The sequence below is a fragment of the Ptychodera flava genome, chromosome 20, assembly GCF_041260155.1.
Source record: "Ptychodera flava strain L36383 chromosome 20, AS_Pfla_20210202, whole genome shotgun sequence".
Classification (NCBI taxonomy): Eukaryota; Metazoa; Hemichordata; class Enteropneusta; family Ptychoderidae; genus Ptychodera; species Ptychodera flava.
The window spans coordinates 23,267,684-23,288,911 of record NC_091947.1 but is presented as its reverse complement, the minus strand read 5'-3'; the positions used below and the strand labels follow the sequence as shown (position 1 = coordinate 23,288,911).

Sequence of the window (21,228 nt, the reverse complement as noted above, 5' to 3'; positions counted from 1 at the left end):
ATATGGACCTCTGGCCAAAAGACCCAGAAGTGATGTCAGGTGTTTCGAAAATAGTAAGCGCATCCTGCCCCACATGTGGCACCCGCCATATATCAATCTGTAAGTCAGATATGCAAATTATAAATTAGCTGACATGAAAATGTGAAATGACTTTCAATATTGTTTTAACCTGGTATAATCATCAATGTACATAGCATGTTTTGCCAACTTTGATCAAAAAAATCCCAGTATATATCCGTAATTAGAAAAGACCGTTCAAAATGCAAATTAGGAATTGACTGAAGAAAAATGCTTAATTACTTTCAATAATGTCGTATCATAGTATCTTTAATGTATATAGCAAGTTGTATCAAGTTTGGTCTAGTCAATTCAGCATTTTTACTTCAGCCAGTTCCTAATTTGCATATTTAATGAACTGTGCTAATTAGGGATAGGCAGAAGTAAAAATACTTAACAATTTTCAATTATGTTGTATCATAGTATCTTCAATACATGTAGCACGTTTTGTCAACTTTGGTCAAGTCAATTCAGATATATATCCCTAATTAGGAAAGTTCTTTAGATATGCAAATTTGGAATTGGCTGAAGAGAAAATGCTTAATGACTTTCAATAATTTTGTATTATAGTATCTTTAAAGGGCCTATGACATGATTTCCAAAGTTTTTATTTTTTCCCTTCAAAAACCTAGCCAGGGGACCTGTCTATGGATTGCATATAGTGTCAGTTCGGAAAGATGTGCGCGAAGGGCGAAATTTGACTCCTTTTTCATGCCTGGTGATCAGGGGGCCTCTTCGCACCCGAGCCAGGCAGCGGTATTTGCATATTGACCAACATGTACAATTGACGTCATTTTGACCATGCTATTGTCACGAAAGTGTACTTAGCGGTCCTTGCATAAATTAGACTACAAACAATGTCAGCTATATGTGCTCACAGACGCCTAGTAAACACTGGCAAGGAAGCCACACCGGCGGTCCAGCTGCAGGGGCTTATCAAGTTGCTTCCAGCGAGGACAGTGTTGACCAGAATTCAGAAAGTGATTTTGAGGGGAATTAGCTTGAAGGCGCATAGGCAACTCCAGGCATCCGGGACGAGTGGTTCCAAATCAGAGTCAGATTCTGACTCTGAAGAACAAAGCGCGAGTAGCTTGGGACAGATTTGAAAGTATGATGAGGCTACGTTTCATTTCTTTGTATGAAATAAACAGTATCAGTCTCAGTTTGAACTTTTCATGGTTGAATTTATTTTATAAAAAGTGGATCAATCCCGCGCCTGAGTGTTTCGATTCAATGCATTGCATGTTGTAGCTGCAGTACAGTACACTATGTGTGACAGTTTTCAGATGACCTCAGTTTTCGGACATTCAATCACATGCTGTTCGTCTGACTCACTTCGCTCCGTAATGATAGTGTTTTACAAGTTGAGTGACCTCATATTAAGTGAAGTGATACTGCCGTCCCGTTTTGGATAGTTTGTTTAGTAGAAGCTATTTCGGGCTATACAAATTTGGCGAAGTTAGGCAGACCACACGATAAAAGGTGCCGAAAGCAACACACAGAGACAGCCCATATGTCCGGTAGGTAAGCGCCAAACACGTCGAAATATGGTTATGTTGTCTATTAAACGTAACTAATTATCACGAAATATTTACATTCAGTTTTTTAAACATCGAAAATGAAAATTGCGGTTTTCAAGTTTCAAATTATCAACATTTATCCCCTAATCACTTTCCAAATTCAACCTCCGAATACTGCGATAGCAGTCCGATTACTACGCACTCAACACGGGGTCAACAATTTTGTAACTTGACGCCCTAAATACCACGTCCGTTGTGTTAACAGTTTGAGGATAAACAAAACAAAATTCAAAAGGTATGGTAATAAGAATTCGTAGTGCTCGTCATTTATGAAACGGCTTTGGGCGAAATTCACTACCCTTTCCGAAAACTATCACTCTGCCGAAAACTATCACTCTGAGTGTAGCTGTGTTGGACGTAGACCTTTGACAGAACTTTCATTTCCTTGGAGCACGAGGCAAATGATGCAATCGACCCATGTTCCCGTGCATTTCAAGAGCAAACAAATCCTACAAAAAGTGATGTGCTAGGCCTATTTTGTACATGTTTTGATGAAGTAAAACAAAGAAAGCTTGTAGCCACATTGTCGGGTCGCCATTTTGAATCGCCGTCTTCACCGTTCACTATTGTGTAGAGAGACTCAGGGAGAGATGGGAAGCTTCCTGCAGCACAATTGTTTCCCAATACATGAGAATGTGACATCAACTGTCACCCTTCTTGTAATGTTTATTTGCCATAATTGGCACGAAAGCATACCTAATCACATAACCTGACAAGTCATTTTATTTTATACTCAATCGGCGAGGCGATTGACCGTACGCGACATGTTACCGATGGTGATCTCGAGCTCCTGGAAAGACCATGTCATTATAGCAAACTAAACACTAAAGCTTACAATGTTCTCTGGTGTGTTACGCGCTGGGTGTACATTCTGAGCAAAGGAAGCCCTAGCCACACACCCTTACTGACATGAGATTACGAAGGTGTGAAAGACTGTTTGCCCGTATTAAGATAAGTCGTCGGTTCAACTTCGAAAAGCCGAAAAAAGTCGAAGAAGTTGGGCAAGGGGTACACGCCCACCTGTAACTTTTACTTGCGTTTTATGTGGACAAGGGGGGCGATACGCAATGCAAGACAGTGACGTAAGCTAACTTTAAGACCCATAGAGTGATTTTACGTTTGGTTGTTATGGGCATGTCATAGGCCCTTTAATTTACATAGCAAGTTTCATCAATTTTGATCAATTCAATTCAGATATATATCCCTAATTAGGAAAGTTCATATGCAAATTAGGAATTGGCTGAAGTAAAAATGTCTTTTGAATTTCTATAATGTTATATCATAGTATCTTTGATGTACATAGCAAGTTTCAACAACTTCAATCAAGTTAATTCAGATATATATCCCTAATTGGAAAAGTTCATTAAATAAGCAAATTAGGAATTGGCTGAAATAAAAATGCTTAATGATTCTCAATAATTTTGTTTCATAGTATCTTCAATATATCTAACAAGTTTAATCTACTTTAGTCAAGTCAATTCAGATATATATCCCTAATTAGCAAAGTTCATTAAATATGCAAATTAGGAATTGGCTGAAGTTAAAATGCTTAATGACTTTCAACAATGTTAAATCATAGTATCTTCGATATACATACCAAGTTTGGTCAATTTTGATCGTCAAAGCAGATATATATCCATAATTAGGAAAGTTCATTAAATATGCAAATTAGCAACAATCTTTCATGTCACCCCTTAATGGTTCCCACTGCTGATATATCTTGGTGCGATCAACATCTGTAGCGAATATCATCAAATTGTATAGCCATTTTTTCTAAAATCATTAATTATGCAAATGAGCAAAAACTAAGCAGCCACACCCACCAAAAACAAATCATTCTTGCCATTTGCAAACTTAATCTAGGTACCAAATTTGATTGTGATCTGATCAGCCATTTTTGAGATATTGAGCACATTGACAGACAGACAGACACACAGATACACAGACAGACACACAGACAGACAGAGACAGACAGATGTCACTGCGACATTAGCCCACGCGTGTGAACATGTGAGCTAAACATTTATTGTGACCTGCAGCCCACAACCCACAGCCCACAAAATATGGCATCCGACTTAGTATCTACATGCTTACATAAACTTGTTATCATTGTGGTGGTGGTGGAAACCTTTGTGGAAGTTTCTTATCAGCTCATGAAGTTTCAGAGGAAACCCACTGATGAATTCATTAGATGTATCAATATTCACATGAAGTTGAGCATTCAGTGTTAGATGCAAATGAGTGTAAACAGGATAAGGGCAGTACTTAAATGTGTACATTCCATCATATGCAGTGCCTCCTTGCATGTTGGCGAAAGAAACCATCAAAAATATGTGCTAGGGGCAGCCGGAAAATCTGAAAAAAATCCCTGGGAAACTGGGAGGAAGGACCCTATCAGGGAAACTACCATGACATAAGATGATGGTGGACTAGCCCTAACAACAGCAGGACCCACCTCAACCCTTGCCAGAAGGGCAGAACTACCAGCTATGGTAAAAACTAATCCATCATAAATCCTTATCGCAACCGAAGGGGCAGACCACCCCAGGGCATCGAGGGAGATAAATAGGAGGGAACTGAACCCATATCCAAATCAAAAGCTGGCCCAACAACAGCCAACTTTGAACCTGCATGACAAAATGCAAAATGGTGAACCAGCTTGGATCCGCCGATTGCTGCCACCTGCCTGCAATATCTGCCATTGTCCATGTACCGGTACAGTAGTACAAAATGACGATAAGGTAGTCAAGATTGAAGGGGACAAAAACCTTGGAGCACTCAGAGAATCTCCACCAACTCCTGATACGATGGAAGCTACAAAACACGGCAATGGCTAGATGTGAGTTGCCCCAAGAGTATTCAAACTCAACAACACTAGACAAAACCCCTTGACATTGAATGAACTGGAGAAATTAAATGCAGCCAACCCTCACAAACGAGGACCAGGAGATAAAACATGGGACCAATGTCCCTGGAGCAACTATAGACATGGATACAAAATAAAGTTATCTCCTGACTGTGTGAAAGTATCTCACCAAGGTCATCCTAAGGGACCTCAGCACATATCAAAGCTGTCTGACCAGTGGTTTTGAAGAAACAAGCAAGCTAACAGCCGATAGAGCTCTGCTGTGTTATATAACTGTTTGTGTCATTGATGAAGAAGGTCGATATCTTTGCTAGCTCATTTCAAGATGGCCTGACCAAAAATGGCAAAGTTAGCTGCAAAAATACAAAATTGAAGATTTCATCATAATTTCAATATATCACACTAAGATAACCCTTACGAACCTGTATACCAAATATCAAAGGTATCTAATAAGTAGTTTTTGAAAACAAATTTTTTGACCAAAAATGGCAAATATCGCCACAAAAATACAAAATTGTAGATTTCATCATAATATGAATATATCATATTTTTATCATCCCTGTGAACCTGTGTATACCGAGTATCAAAGCTGTTAAATGAGCAGTTTTGATGAAAAAAAAATTTTGACCAAAAATGACAAAAATTGCCTCAAAAATACAAATTTGCATATTTTCACACAATTTTAGTGGGACACTCCAGCTCAGTGATTATTTGGACACCTAAGGTGAGTGAAAGATTCTTCTGTAGGTTTGTCTGGATTTAGAATCAATAACTTAAAGACAAACAGTAGTTCTTGTCTCAAAGGTCATGTCACAGAAACATCTTTTGAGCATAAAGATATGTTTCCATTCTGACTTGGTTTGTGTGGCACAATTCCAGGTGTCACAAAAACAGTAGGTCCTAATTTTCCTGTGAAGAAAACTGTGCGGTCTTAACTTGAAAGTCATGCTTTTTTCCTGTTATGCTTCAGATTGTGTTGTCATTTATTGTTGACCACCTTGTTGACCTTGGGACTCTATTGGCAATTCATTTTGACCTGAAGGTATGAGATGGAAAGACAACCCCCTAAGGATTTGAGTAATACTTACCTTCAAGACAAACAACTCCCATAATGGCTCTCCATGCTTGCCTTTTGTTCAGTTTTTTTTGTTGTACTGGTAGTTTTGCAAGCAGACCAACAAAACCTTAACTGATGGTCATATAATGAAGGCATCCCAAAGCAGTTGTGCTTAGAAATTGGACTTCTTAATAAAGGAAAGATTTGTGGTAGGTTTGCTAATTTACATATATGCCATTGACAGTTAGTGTTGCCATAAAAGTAAGTGTAATAATAGATATAAAATCCTGATCGATTTCCCATTTTTATGTAGGTTTTATATAATCTTCATTTGTCTGAATGGTGTATGAAATTTTTGTGGCCTTCATCTCATTGGTGGCCAGAATCTGATTTTTCTGAACATTTTCTCTTACTTTTAAAATTTGATGTGTGAAACATGCATATTAGGTTCTGATCAAATTGGATCACAGTTTCAGTTATGCTTTTCACAAAGTTGGATCAACATATTGGCAGATGTCTACTATGGATAGGCCTTGAACTGGCTGCTACTTACCAAACCACTTTCTCATTGCTCCCCTGTCATCCTGTGTTCTTGGTGTTGTCAACAAATCAGTCATTGCTTGTTGAAATATACCAACGATAGGTTGCTGGAATATGGTTATTCGGATGAGTCTCAAGTTCTGTTGGTAGAGCGCTTGCTGGACAAAGTCACCAATTACGTGGAAAGTTTTACTGGCCACATCGTTGGAGTCTATTCCAAGCCCACCTAGTGGCAAGTAAAGTTTATTTATAAATAAATTAATTAACAGGAAGCTACGAGGAAGTGTTAATTGAAGTCCTCCCTGATGCTGCACTTGTTAGATTATGCTGTATTATGGCTGCTGTTGCATGCATGACACAAGATAGTCAAAGACAACATCTAAACCTGTCGAACTATCATATTAAAAGTACCTAACACAAGACTAATTATGCCTAGGGGGGTTTACATATTAATCATGGTTATCCAGATACATGAAGGGTTTTAGACATGAAAGATTTAAAAAATCTAAGAATGATTATATTTTGTCTCGTTTTGCTTGAGAATTCAAATAGACCAACTGTCCACAAAAGAAGCAACCATCAAGTCTGCAAGAAGATAGGGCGTATTCCATAATGCATACTCTTGAGTCAATTGTTTGTAGCATATTTCACAATTACATGCACTAGTACCGAAATTTGCGAGAAATGGACACTTTCTCGCTTTTTGCGAGAAGTAAGCAAGAGTACATAACTTTCTCGCAATAACTTAACAAGAATTTAATTTTCTCGCTATCAGCTGGCGAGAACTGTGTTTTCTCGCTCAGCATCTGCGAGAAACTGAATTCTCGCAATCGATCAGCAAGAAATTTGTTTTCTCGCTCTATCTGCGAGAAATTGTATTCTTCTGTGAAAGCATTTCACAAAAATTTCACAATTTCTCGCAGATGCAGAGCGAGAAAACATAGTTCTCACTGACTGATTGCGAGAATTCAATTTCTCGCATATGCATGCGAGAAAGCACAGTTCTTGCAGCTTGATCGCGAGAAAGTATATATTCTCGCTTACTTCTCGCAATACAGCGAGAAAGTGTCCATTTCTCACAAATTTCTTGCAAATTTCTGTACTAGTGATGTAGTAGAATAGACAATGTGTACGGAAATACAAAATAACTGAAATTTGTATTTAGTAATATGGCAACTCTTTATTTCAACTACCATGGGCATCTCATAGTGAAATCAAACCAAACGTCTTACTTTTGCAATACAGAAGAGCTTCTGGAATATTTTATCAAGTCTTTCGTGCAAAGTTAGGAGTTCAGAAATATCAGTTTGGTTTTTTAGCTACTATAGACTATAGTCTATAGAAGCTATGGGATGGGTATCCGTCCGGCGTCCGTCGTCAGTCTGTATGTATGTATGTATGTATGTATGTATGTATGTATGTACCGGTATGTATGTCCGTTTGTGAGGCGTCCGTCCACTCAAATATCTTGAGAACCGCAGTACTTACTGATTTGATATTTGGTGTGTAGATGAAAAATATGATTTTGAGAAACTAATTTTTTTAATTTTTTGATATTGTTGAAAATAGGCAAATTAATGCCAAAAAAGGTGTTTTTGGTAAAAAATCTTCTTCTTCATAACCGCTGGTCAGACAGCTTTGTTATTTGGTATACAGGTCCCTAGGGATAACCCAACTTAGATTTGTTCAAATTGTGATGAAATATGCAAATGTGTATTTTTAAGGAATTTTTTTGTCATTTTTGGTCAAAGTTTGACTTACATTGTATGTAATTCTTGTACTGTATATACCCTATCAATTCACCCAGAAAAAATAATTATGATTTTAAATAATTGAATTAATTAGGAAATCATCAAAGCCAAAATAATTTTAGTGTGGAATTATCAGAAAGTACAACTTTTTTTTGACAGTTCGTAGTGAATTGAGGATTAAAACATGTAAAGGCAACTTTCCTGAATCCCAACTTTGATATATTCTGAACCACCATTTATGTTATCTAAAAGAAATTGCTCATAATAATTTGTCATGATAGGGTGGTCAAATAAATAGAGATAGAGAAAGTTCTAATTCCATTTATGGTTGACTTGGTAAGGATAAAATAAGATTACCTTTTGAGGAAAAAATAGAGTGGTCAATTAAAAGAGTTGTCAAAGGTGATAGGGTTTTTATGGTAAAGCTGGGCTGTAAGATTCCTCATGTGCTATTTATAGCAATTATGCAATCTGTGTAAACAGTGCAATGAAAGTGTAACATGATTCCTTATAATGCTTTTGATGACCTTGAACTTCTTAAGTTTCAAACATTTGTCTCTTCAGTGTGCTTTCTCTGAGTACGTACAGTCTCAACTTATTCAACAGAACTTACTTACAATGTTAATTTGAAAGTTAAAATGTGCTTGGTTAATAGGATGAAAATACTGATATTAAAAGATAATCAGCTCAAGATTCTTTATAACCTGACAGATACATGTATGCTGTGTTTTTATGACGTAAATCTTGATTGAAGCAAGTCTTGTTTACTTTAATTAGAATGTAATTAACTCTCGTTTATTTGCTATTATAGACTAATATAGTCTGATGAAATATGCAAATCTGTATTTTTACAGAATTTTTTCCCATTTTTGGTCAGGCCATCCTGAAATGAGCTATCAAAGATATCCACCTTCTTCATCAATACATGTGTCACAAAAGGTTATTCTCTACATAATACAGCAGAGCTCTGTCAACTGTTGAGTCGCTTGTTTTTTCAAAACCGCTGGTCAGACAGCTTTAATATTTGGTTTACATGTCCCTAGGATGACCTTAATGAGATAATTTCATACAGTTAGGAAATACTTAATTTTGTATCCATGTCTATAGTAGCTTCAGGGACTTTGGCCTTATGTTTATTATCCCTGCTGGTCAATGCATGTTTAGAAGGGTGCTTTTTGTATCAAAAACATTTACTTACAACTTAACCCTTATATCTGGACTTACCTGTACCTATGGCAGGCATGGAAAGAGACTTTATTCCATTCTGTTCGGCCAACTGGAGAATACCCATGATGCTTTGCTCTAGTGTTTGTTGGGTAACTGTTACAACATGAATAATGTAGTTACAACGCAGTTTTCCAGCCTCGGTTATGACAACAGCTCCAGGTAGCTGCCTTCCAAGCGTTTGGCATTCATCAACGATGCTCCTACCACCTGCTTGCAAAATTGCTTTGGATACCGCACCTTAGATTATAGAAATTGTACATTCACTTACTAAGTTGTAAATATTGCATGAAATATTGCATGAAAATATTTTAAACTTATAAGATTCTTAAAGGATTTGTATAGGAATCTTATAAGTATTTTGTATGCAAATTTGTAACAGTATTTGTATTGAAATCATTTTGACTAGACTTATATTGAAACCAATTTTGACTAGTAAAGCTATAAGGAACAAAAGAAAATTTCTTACTCATCTATGAAAATTTCTTACTCATTTTTCCACTAACTTATAGGAATTCTGAAAGAAATTACTGTTACTAATTTGCATATAAAATATAAGAATCTTACAAGATTCTTATAAGACCTTCAGATTTTTATAAGATAATCATAATCATACCAATCCATAATCCAATAACACTTAGGTCAGAATTCGTAAGACAATAGTTGTAAACACAGACACAAAACAGCACAGAACAGACAGTAAATAGACGGTACACAAACAAAGTCAAATTCATGAAAGAAAGATATATGGACCTCTGGCCAAAAGACTCTTATAAGAACAGAGGACTTGGCTGTGCCTCCAAAATTTGTGCAGGTCTTACTTGTCAATATTTTGTTTACAGCTACAGTATCAATTATGTTGCTTTCCAAAATCTCTCTGCCTAATGGCACATTATGCCTGTTCTCTTAACATCACAGTCTCATGTGAATTGGAGAGTAAAAGCAAAGTGTAATGATAAAAGGACATAATAATCCACCTTTTGCTGTAACAGCAGTTTGGTGAAACTCTTCACTTGTAACTTACCCACACTTAGGTCGAGGTTTTCATTTGTGCTGTTGACAATTGCTTCAGTTGTTTCTGTAGTGATGTCACCTCTTTGTACTTGGACACAAATATTTCCAATCATAATGTCCCATTGGTATTTGCTCTTCTTAATGTTGGTGAACAAATTTTGTCCTGAAGTATCTGATTTATTTATAATGAGATTTTATCAATGTGCATCCCTTTCATATTTGTGTAAAAAGTGAAAATAGAAGGAACCTGTGACTTTTCATGCACTACAGTAACAAGAACTTTTTTTGGGGTAAAATGTTTTTATCAAATTAATTAACATGGTATAAAAAATGAAATGGTCTGTTTGTCTGGTCTTGGAGTGTCTGTAGATTTTAAGTTGAAGGGAGTAGGCTTAGCCTGTTTTGAAATGCTTTATGGAGATGGCGTGGTTAGTGTGTTCTTTTGTTGTTTGATGATGAAAATTTTATATGATACAAGCCCTCAACTGTATCAAAAGCATAATCTCAGCCACATATTGCATCATGAGTTTCAGGTTTACGCGTGCCCTTCGAGTGCATAATTACATTACATATTTTTCGGATTGAACAAATCATAGACCCTCTAGAAAAAACAGGACAGACAACACTAGTACAGAAATTTGCGAGAAAAGGACACTTTCTCACTTTTTTGCGAGAAGGAAGCAAGAATACATACTTTCTCGCGATCAATTGGCAAGAATTTAATTTTCTCAAAATCAGCTGGCGAGAACTGTGTTTTCTCGCTCAGCATCTGCGAGAAACTGAATTCTCGCTATCAATCAGCAAAAAATTTGTTTTCTCGTTCTGCATCTGCGAGAAATTGTATTCTTTCGTAAAAGCATTTCAAAAAAATTTCACAATTTCTCGCAGATGCAGCCCAAGAAAACATAGTTTCTCGCTGATTGAATGCGAGAATTCAATTTCTCGCAGATGCAGAGCGAGAAAGCACAGTTCTCGCAGTTTGATTGCGAGAAAGTATGTATTCTCGATTACTTCTCTCGCAATAAAGCGAGAAAGTGTCCATTTCTCGCAAATAAAGAGACTTAGGACTAGCAGAGTACGATCCTACTTGGAATTAAGATGTGTTAATTAAGATGTTAATTAAGATGTGTTAATGGGTCGGGGAAGGAACGCAGCTGGACGCGATCAACTGCATGACGTCCGGTTCATAGACACTGCATGCGAGTATATGGTGATAATGTTTTCGATTTACTAGTTATTTTGGATTACCCGCAAGTCCATTTTAGAAAGAAAAGTGTTACACATATTTTGAGAAGAATTCGTCAAAAAAGTTAAAGTATTTTTTACATATTAGTTGCGAGATTCAATGCAAATAGAAGTCTACAGGGAGTCAGTATGTTGCTGTAAAGTGACAAAGTTTCGAATACAAATCCAAAACACATATCACTACAGTTCCAGACTTAACAGCAGTTGACATCACAGAGTTGTTTTCATATTTTAACTGTCGGAATATTTTCTGTGCGACGAGTGCTCCATGATTCAGTAAAGTATTTACTGAAATGTTGTTGTTTGAAAACTGTGAAAGGCCGAATTTGTAAAAACAGCATTTTGCTTTGTGTAAATGCTTGTCTATCATACCGCTTCTGACTCCACCAACCGCCGTTGAGTCCCGATTATCACAAGGTTTCGCCTGACAGCAAAAGATTCTGTTGAAAATGTCTTTTCTAGTACTTTGCGAGTGTAAACATGTGTAGCATATCCGAATGTTGGTGTTTCTTGAGGCTAAAATAGTACCATAACGTTAGAGGTAGTGTACTTGAGCTCCGATGGAGTTGTCATTTTTGTATACCCTGATTTTCGTCAATTTTGCGTGACACATAAAATAAAGGTCAGATCTTTGTTCTCAGGACTGGGGAAGTGTAGACTTGTCTAACTTGTAAAGGTTTGTTATTATCGGAGATTTTCCTTGTAGGGAATGTAAACTTTAGATGTCGATACCTAGCAAGAGTTTTCTGTAGCATCTATGGCTGAATGTACACTGTCTTTATCGTCTGGTGTTTTCCTGTTGGCTTCGGCTAGAATTCAAAACGTGATCTTCATCGTTACCTGAACATTCACCATGACTGGTATCAAAAAATAGTGACAACATCACTGTTCGCTCCCATATAGTTATCAAAACAAGTCAACAATTGTATGAAACATGGACATACATATACAGACAGACTGACATACACAGACTGGCACAGAGTGATGACATTGACCCCAAGTGTGCCTTGGCCCATGGAGAGTGATAAAGATATAACAAACAGCTGAATGTAATGATAAAATAGTTAAGTATAGGCCTATACAGGCACTGAGAGTGACTATGTTACAGCAATTTGATAAGTTTCTTTCCTTTTCTACTTCTGTGATAATTTTTAAGACAATCAATCTGCAAGGCAGTTTATGTATTGACAAATATGTCATCTTTTACAAGCACACAGTAAACTGTTCTTGATTTTTCATTTACAATATTTTACATAGACTGAAATACATAACATGCAACCAATGTTTACACTTTGCCCATACACCAGATACATGGAGAAATTTCAACATACAATCATCAACTCAGAAACCCTACAGGGAAAAGTAAACTTTGTTTTCTTCCAGAACAGCTGGTGCATCCACATCTGGAACAACTTACAAACTTAACCAATTACACAAGGATGATGACACAAGAGATAAAGTTAAACAGTGGAGAACTTGACTATTCCTTTCAAATCCTTACCTCACTTGACATCTTAAAGTAAAATACACTGCATGGTTAATTGTGCACAAAAATACATCAGGGGTGGACCATTTGATGAGGGATGGTGTCTGGAAGATCGATGAGATACATTATCTTTTTTATCCGATCCATTGTACATTCTTTTTTTCCCCCTCTCACCTTTCTTTTTGTCAAACCTTCTCTGGCTGAATTTTTTATTGACATTTGTTTGGAATTTTTTCAAATCTGCCAGGATTTTTTTACTGCATTTCAACACCAAATACAGTTTACCATATCAAATGCTTACTAAATCACCACATTATATACTCTTACTTAGTTCCAGTAGGTATAAAATTACAAAAAAAATCTTTAAAATACAAAATGAAAGATATCCCATTAAAACTGAAAGTTTCGCAAAGTTGCCCCAAAATTCAAAATTCCGGATTTCAACTTAATTTCAATATATCTTATTAACAAAAACCCTAAGAACCGGTTCACTAAATATCAAAGCAATCAGACTGGTAAATTTGAGAAACAAATTTTTTGACCAAAAACCCAGTCAATCAATCTTTTGCCCCCAAAACACAATATTGCAGATTTCATCCTAATTTTAAATATATCTAATTAACATAAACCCTAGGAACTTGTACACTTGATATCAAAGCTACCAGATCAGAAGTTTTTGGAGAAAAAAATTTTGACCAAAAAAGGCAAAAAATTGCCCCAAAATAAAAAAAAATTGCCAGTTTCAACATACCTTCAATACATTATATTGATATTAATCTTAGATACCTGTGTACCAAATATCAAAGCTATCAAATCAGTAGTTTTTGGATTAAAAATTTTTTTATCAAAAATTGGGAAAATTGCCCCAAAATTACAAATATGACAATATCAATACAATTTGTATAAGCATGACTGAGGTCATTCTGAGGAACATGAATATTAAGTTTCATAGCAATCAGACGAGCGATTTCAGAGAACAAGATTTTTTTGACTAAAAACGGAAAAAATACCCTAAAAATACAAACATGCAAATTTCATCCAAATTTTTGCACACATAATTTAGAATACCTAAAGAAATCTGCATACCAAGTTTCAACCAAATCTGACCAATGCTTACTGAGTTTTAGCCATTTGCAGGATTTTTCCTTTTTCCCCCTCATTTGCATATTTTTGGCACTGACATGTTCATTTGAACAAATTCACATCTCCACACCTAGGTGCACCTGTACACCAAATACTAAGACAGTAGGTGCTACGGTTTAGGAGTTTTTGATGTGGACGGACTAACAGACATACATACATATTTACATACATACACACAGACGCCATTTTGCCACCTTATACGAATACCTCCCATTTTGCATATATACATATGCATATATGGGAGCGTGAACTCAAAAAATTCTCTGTGTCATTACTCGGAACATGCCATGCAAGAGCAAAGTGTACACATGCACAACGTCAGCTTGATCATTAATGAGATTAAATGTACGTACGAAGTATTGTTGTCGGGGACTGCTTGGCAAATAAACTTAATATATTCCAAGCTAGATCGTACAAAGAAACAACTGCAGTTGCCTGTCCTGTTTTTCTCGAGGGTCTATGAACAATCTCATTACAGTAAATAAAATTTACTTCTTTTATTCACAAGTCATAGCATTAGGCTGGTATGATTGTTAATATTCACTTAATTCTCCTATAAAAATTTAGTATATAATTATTCATAGGTTATCATTCCTATATGGTTATCCTTTTCTGATCTTCTTGCATTAGGCAATAATGAATTATTTCTTTTCTACAGTCAAATGTTACTCAGTGAAGTGTCTTCAAAAACACAAAATGTATGATCTTCTGGAGAGGCAAACCTCAACTTGATCAATTCCATACAGATTTATGATCACTATGTATAGGATAGTCAATTATAAAATGTAAATGACAACATATTATCAGTTATTAATATCAATGTGAGCCTGAATGTAATAAGGATAATGTCTCTGAGTAGAATATCTGAAGTTGAAGGGAATGTAAACACTGTTAAACTTACCAGTCAAAGCAGTACTGGGGTGTTGAACAGCAGTAGTGTTAAGAGAATACTGAGTAGACTGCATGGGTGAAAAGCTATGTACTTTCTTTTTTTTACTCATCTTTTTAGCACCATCATGCTTTGCTGATGACCTCCTCTGATATCTCTTCCTTAGCGGTACACCAGTGAGACTAGTTATTACATCTTCAAAGGCCTATAATATAAGCATCAGAACTTCAACACACAAAATTTTATACATGATGATTTCTATCATTATAATGTTAATAAGAACAATATCTCAACATAATTTTCATTAAAACTGATGGGGAAAAAGTCATTGACAATGACATAGTCCCCCTTGCAATTGGGAATTTGTCACTGGAAGTGACTAAAAATTGAAGTCGATATGATGAGCATGAAACAAGGAATGTGGGTACCAAAGCCCTGTCTGTGACTGATGCCCATATTGGATTGGATTGTAAACAAGTAGACATCAGTAATAGTATAAGTGGCATAGGGTTATGTCCTTTTACCAAGTTGGACAGAATTAGGTATGTCATGCCCTGGCTTTTTAAATGTCAAAATTCAAATTATATGCAAGAAACTGGTCCAGGCATGTCTGAGTAATGGCTCTTGACATAAAAAAGTCAGAATGCCAGATGTGAACCAAAAATGTCCTCATGTTCAGTACAGAAGAGACTTCCTATAATTAGCTATTGATACTGCTAAAATTAAAATGCCTTTCTTGACTGGTAAATCTTTGTATGATCAACATCTGCAGCAAGTGTCATCAGATTTAGTGCAGTCATTCAGAATATAGATCTCTAATTACAAACATTGTTTCCCTGTTCAGCCAATCTTGGCTGCCACCCTAATCACAAAAGGTCATTAAATAAGTCAATAAATAATTTATCAACAGGATGTCACTATTCACTTTTACACTACTGGAAGATCAACATCTGTACCATGTTTCATAAAATTTGATGCAGTATTTCTGGACGTATCACACTAATAAGGACAAGTCATTAAATATTCTAATTAGAAATTAATAAACATGATACTGATAAATGTCCTGATACACAGTAAAAGCAAGATAAGCTCAATATCTATACAAAGTTTCAACAATCTGAAGAAGTATTTCTTGACGTATTATGAAAATTCATTAAATATGCAAATTTCATTAAATATGCAAATACGCAATTAATTGACATGATACGATTAATGTCTTTGCATGCTACTACAACACTTTGAGATCAACATCTGTACCAAGTTTCATCAAATTTGGTGCAATATTTCTGGACATAGCACACTAATTAGGAAAGTTCATTAAATATGCAAATTAGCAATTAATTGACAAGATACTGCTGAATGTCTTTCTTAGCTATTACAACACTTTGAGATCAACATCTATACCGAGTTTCATCAAATTTGCCGCGGTACTTCTAGACATATTTCCTTGATTACAGAAATTCACAAAAATATGCAAATTAGCAATTAAATGACATGATCCTTAAAACTGTCCTTGCATACTGTTACAGCTCTGGTATATCTAAATTTGTACCATGTTTCATCAAATTTGATTGGGTATTTCTTGACATAGCACCCTTATTACAAAATATTGTCAATGACACTGTGCTCCCATTTTACATAAATACTAAGTACTAGTACACACATGACATTGCATCATCTTACAGGTTGATTACTAAGAAAATTCCATTGCAAGTCCAAATTAATCTTATACCCAGCAATATGAAATGCTCCAACTCATAATGACTTTTGCACCTACTTTGAAAGTGATGGGATTGACAGTTTCAAAGAAGAGTTTTTGACCAAAAATTGCAAAAAATTCCCCCAATATACAAATATATGAATTTCACCATAATTTCCATGGATCCTATTTGGTCATCCTTAAGAACCGTTAAACAAAATTTTAAAGCAATAGGACTATTAGTTTTAGAAAAATGGAAAATAGAGAAAGACATCATTAAACAGGAAGTTACAGGACCGTGGGCACACAATAGGGGGATTACTGATGACGCAGCCATTTGCATACACTGGATGGGAGTTTTTGAATTCCCACAGCATTGCTTTGACTGTATGATAAATTTAAATAATCATGATGGGCACTTTTGTGACATATGCAAAGAGGGGTCAGATGGTCATACAGGGAACACATTTTGAAACGTGTTCTCCGACAAAAAACAAACATTTTCTCAGTTTTATTTTAGACTCAAGTTTAGTCTCTGTATATTTACAGACATCATGTGGATGATTCAACAACAATGAACGCCTGAAACATGGCAAAATTATGGGATTCTGGGACCAAACAAGGCCATCATATCAGTAGCGCGGGTTTTTACATTTGCATAAGTTAAATCCGGGTTTTGTAGGGGAAGTTCCTGCTTAAAAATAGAACATAGGGCCAAAGTCCCTGAAGCTACTATAGACATGGATACAAAATTAAGTATTTCCTGACTGTATGAAATTATCTCACTAAGGTCATCCTAGGGACCTGTAAACCAAATATTAAAGCTGTCTGACCAGCGGTTTTGAAAAAACAAGCGACTCAACAGTTGACAGAGCTCTGCTGTGTTATGTAGAGAATAACCTTTTGTGACACATGTATTCATGAAGAAGGTGGATATCTTTGATAGCTCATTTCAGGATGGCCTGACCAAAAATAGAAAAAAAAATTCCGTAAAAATACAGATTTGCATATTTCATCACAATTTTAACAAAACCAAGTTGGGTTATCCCTGGGGACCTGTATACCAATAACAAAGCTGTCTGACCAGTGGTTATGAAGAAGAAGAAGAAGATTTTTTACCAAAAACGCCTTTTTTGGTGCTAATTTGCATATTTTCAACAATATCAAAAATTAATAAAAATAGTTTCTCAAAATCATATATTTTATCCACACAACAAATATCAAATCAGTAAGTACTGCAGTTCTCAACGTATTTGAGTGGACGGACGCCTCACAAATGGACATACATACATACATACATACATACATACTGACAGTGTACGCCGGACAGATACCCATCCCAATAGCTTCTATAGACTATATTAGTCTATAGTAGCTAATAAACGAGAGTTAATTACATTCTAATTAAAGTAAACAAGACTTGCTTAAATCAAGATTTTCGTCATAAAAAACAGCATATCTGTCAGGTTATAAAGAATCTTAAGCTGGTTATCTTTTTATCAGTATTTTCATCCTATTAACCAAGCACATTTTAACTTTCAAATTAACATTGTAAGTAAGTTCTGTTGAATAAGTTGAGACTTTACATACTCAGAGAAAGCACACTGAAGAGACAAATGTTTGAAACTTAAGAAGTTCAAGGTCATCAAAAGCATCATGTAACACTTTCATTGCACTGTTTACATAGATTGCATAATTGCTATAAATAGCACATGAGGAATCTTACAGCCCAGCTTTACCATAAAAACCCTATCACTTTGACCACTCTTTTAATTGACCACTCTTTTTTTTCCTCAAAAAGTAATTTTATTTTATCCTTACCAAGTCAACCATAAATGGAAATTAGAACTTTCTCTATCTCTATTTATTTGACCACCCTATCATGACAAACTATTTTGAGCAATTTCTTTTAGATAACATACAGGGCACAATAAATGACGGTTCAGAATATGTCAAAGTTTGGATTCAGGAAAGTTGCCTTTACATGTTTTAATCCTCCAAGATGGTAAGCATTTCACTATGAACTCTCAAAAAAAGTTGAACTTTCTGATAATTCTACACTAAAATTATTTTGGCTTTGATGATTTCCTAATTAATTCAATTATTTAAAATCATATTAATTATTTTTTCTGGGTGAATTGATAGGGTTTATACAGTACAAGAATTACATGCAATGTAACTCAAATTTTGATCAAAAATGACAAAAAAAATTCCTTAAAAATACAGATTTGCATATTTCATCACAATTTGAACAAATCTAAGTTGGGTTGCCCCTAGGGACCTGTATACCAAATAACAAAGCTGTCTGACCAGCGGTTATGAGAAGAAGATTTTTTACCAAAAATGCCTTTTTTGGCATTAATTTGCATATTTTCAACAATATCAAAAAATTAAAAAAAATGGTTTCTCAAAATCATATTTTTCATCTACACAACAAATATCAAATCAGTAAGTACTGCGGTTCTCAAGATATTTGAGTGGACGGACGCCTCACAAACGGACATACATACATACATACATACATACATACATACATAGACTGACGCCGGATGCCGGACGGATACCCATCCCAATAGCTTCTATAGACTATAGTCTATAGTAGCTAAAAATAGCCAATATCTGCATCATATCGATTCGGTTAAACCTGTGTGGCCTAAGGTACTTAGTAACCAAGTATGACAATGGTCAGATGGACAGTTCCTGAGTTTTGACGATTTTCAAATTTTTTGTCCCTCATTTGAATTTTCATGATGCTGACATGTTCATTTTAACACAGCATATCTACATCATATACAGCACAACTAGACCAAAAATCAGCTTGATTTTGCTATGGATGGACATATATACATGTACATACATATATACATACATACATACATACATACATATATACTACATAAATACATGCATACATGCATACATAATGGTACATACATACATACCTACATACGTAATTTGTGAACACACCACTGCTAAGTTGAGGAAAGACAGGAGGGTTTATTGCAAAAAGGAGAACGTAAACGCCAACAAAGTATAGAATAAAGCACAAGATGAAACGGCAAATATGAGCAGTAAAGGGCATAGAACTAGTGCCCTAGCAGATCTCAAACTAAGTACTATCAAAGCTTACAATACAAAACAGTCAAAATAGAAGTAGCAAACTAACCTACAATAAAATGAGCAAAATATATGGGAGAGGGCCCCTTCAGTCAAGCAACCGAGCAACGGTCATTGGTGACCTTGGGGTCAAGGTCTGAATGACCTTGATGATGAATCCATCCTGAGAGGCCGCAATGTGGGAAAGGAGTGGAATTCCCGAGAAATGGGGGTCAGGATGGATCCAAAGCCCGGACACTTGAAGAAAGGGAAAAAGAGAGGAGGAGACAGGGGATGGTGGTGGGATAGGCTGAGCTGGTATGGCATGAACTCAGCGGCTAAATGAATGAATGAATGAATGAATTGGAGCGATGAGACAAAGGCTTGATTATGAAGTGTCGTGTGTAAACTTGGATGATTGGCTTGGAAGGAGGATTGATAACAGTCATGGGTAGAAGAGCTGATTGGCTAAGGGGACGACGATGATGATGTAAGGAAGGCAGATAGCTAGGTGTATCACAAAACACATCTGTGATAAAACACAGATTCCACTTTGTGAACACACCACTGCTAAGTTGAGGAAAGACAGGAGGGTTTATTGCAAAAAGGAGAACGTAAACGCCAACAAAGTATAGAATAAGCACAAGATGAAACGGCAAATATGAGCATATTACATACATACATGCATACATACATACATTTATTTTTACAGCCTTTAACCTCCAACAGCCGACCAACCTATAAATATCAGCTTGTTTAACTTGATACTACTGCTTATAATAATATAAACAAGAACTAATTACATTCTAATTAAAGTAAACATGCCTTGCTTATCAAGATTATATCATAAGTAAAACAGCATATCTGTCAGGTTATAAAGAATCTTCAGATGGTTATCTTTATCAGTATTTTCATCCTATTAACCGAGCACATTTTAACTCTCAAATTACCATTGCTATTTTTTTCAAAAACTACTAAGTAAGTCCTGTTGAATAAGTTGAGACTGTAGGTACTCAGAGAAAGCACACTGAAGAGACAAATATTTGCAACTTAAGAAGTTCAAGGTCATCAAAAGCATTATAATGAATCATGTAACACTTTCATTGCACTGTTATACAGATTGTGTTATTGCTATAAATAGCACATAAGGAATCATATAGCCCAGCTTTACCATAAAAACCCTATCACTTTGACCACTCTTTTTAATTTGAACACCCTGGACCATAAGCCCCCCTGGACAAAGTCCAGGGGACTAAAAAGTAATCAGTCAGCATGAAGAAGCATGATATACAGGAAGAGGGTGCTCTCTTTATGCCAAGCGAAATAGTGTTGAAATTTATATGTCAACCTATAGTAATCTGGTAATTAACATGTACCAGTATATGCTTTTAGGAGTTAATACCTTTGAAGTGGCATCTTCATGTTGCAAATTTTAAACATCTTATAAAAAACAAAGTACCGGTACCAACAGTCAACACAATATTTTACTATACATACATGTACGCTTGTGTAGATGTATGGATTGCCTGACATTGAGAGAAAACTGAGAGTAGTGTTTTTAGTATCATTCACCACTCGTAC

General features: G+C 35.7%; 3 protein-coding genes across 3 annotated transcripts in view; all 3 read right to left on the bottom strand.

Annotated features, from left to right (window-relative positions):
• Nucleotides 1–10,202, bottom strand: part of LOC139119533 (protein mono-ADP-ribosyltransferase PARP14-like) — a 41,454-nt gene extending 31,252 nt beyond the window's left edge. The window contains exons 1-3 of the mRNA XM_070683375.1: nucleotides 10,100–10,202; nucleotides 9,076–9,315; nucleotides 6,114–6,326 (exon numbers count right to left, since the gene is read on the bottom strand). Of these exons, the coding sequence (XP_070539476.1) occupies nucleotides 6,114–6,326; nucleotides 9,076–9,315; nucleotides 10,100–10,202 (556 nt within the window). The remainder of the gene's footprint in view (nucleotides 1–6,113; nucleotides 6,327–9,075; nucleotides 9,316–10,099) is intronic.
• The window catches only part of LOC139120345 (protein mono-ADP-ribosyltransferase PARP14-like), a 259,128-nt gene that overhangs the window by 184,630 nt on the left and 53,270 nt on the right, over nucleotides 1–21,228 (bottom strand). The window lies entirely within an intron of this gene.
• Nucleotides 14,497–21,228, bottom strand: part of LOC139119532 (protein mono-ADP-ribosyltransferase PARP14-like) — a 240,592-nt gene continuing 233,860 nt past the window's right edge. Inside the window, exons 21-22 of the mRNA XM_070683374.1 lie at nucleotides 14,865–15,057; nucleotides 14,497–14,516 (exon numbers count right to left, since the gene is read on the bottom strand). Of these exons, the coding sequence (XP_070539475.1) occupies nucleotides 14,497–14,516; nucleotides 14,865–15,057 (213 nt within the window). The remainder of the gene's footprint in view (nucleotides 14,517–14,864; nucleotides 15,058–21,228) is intronic.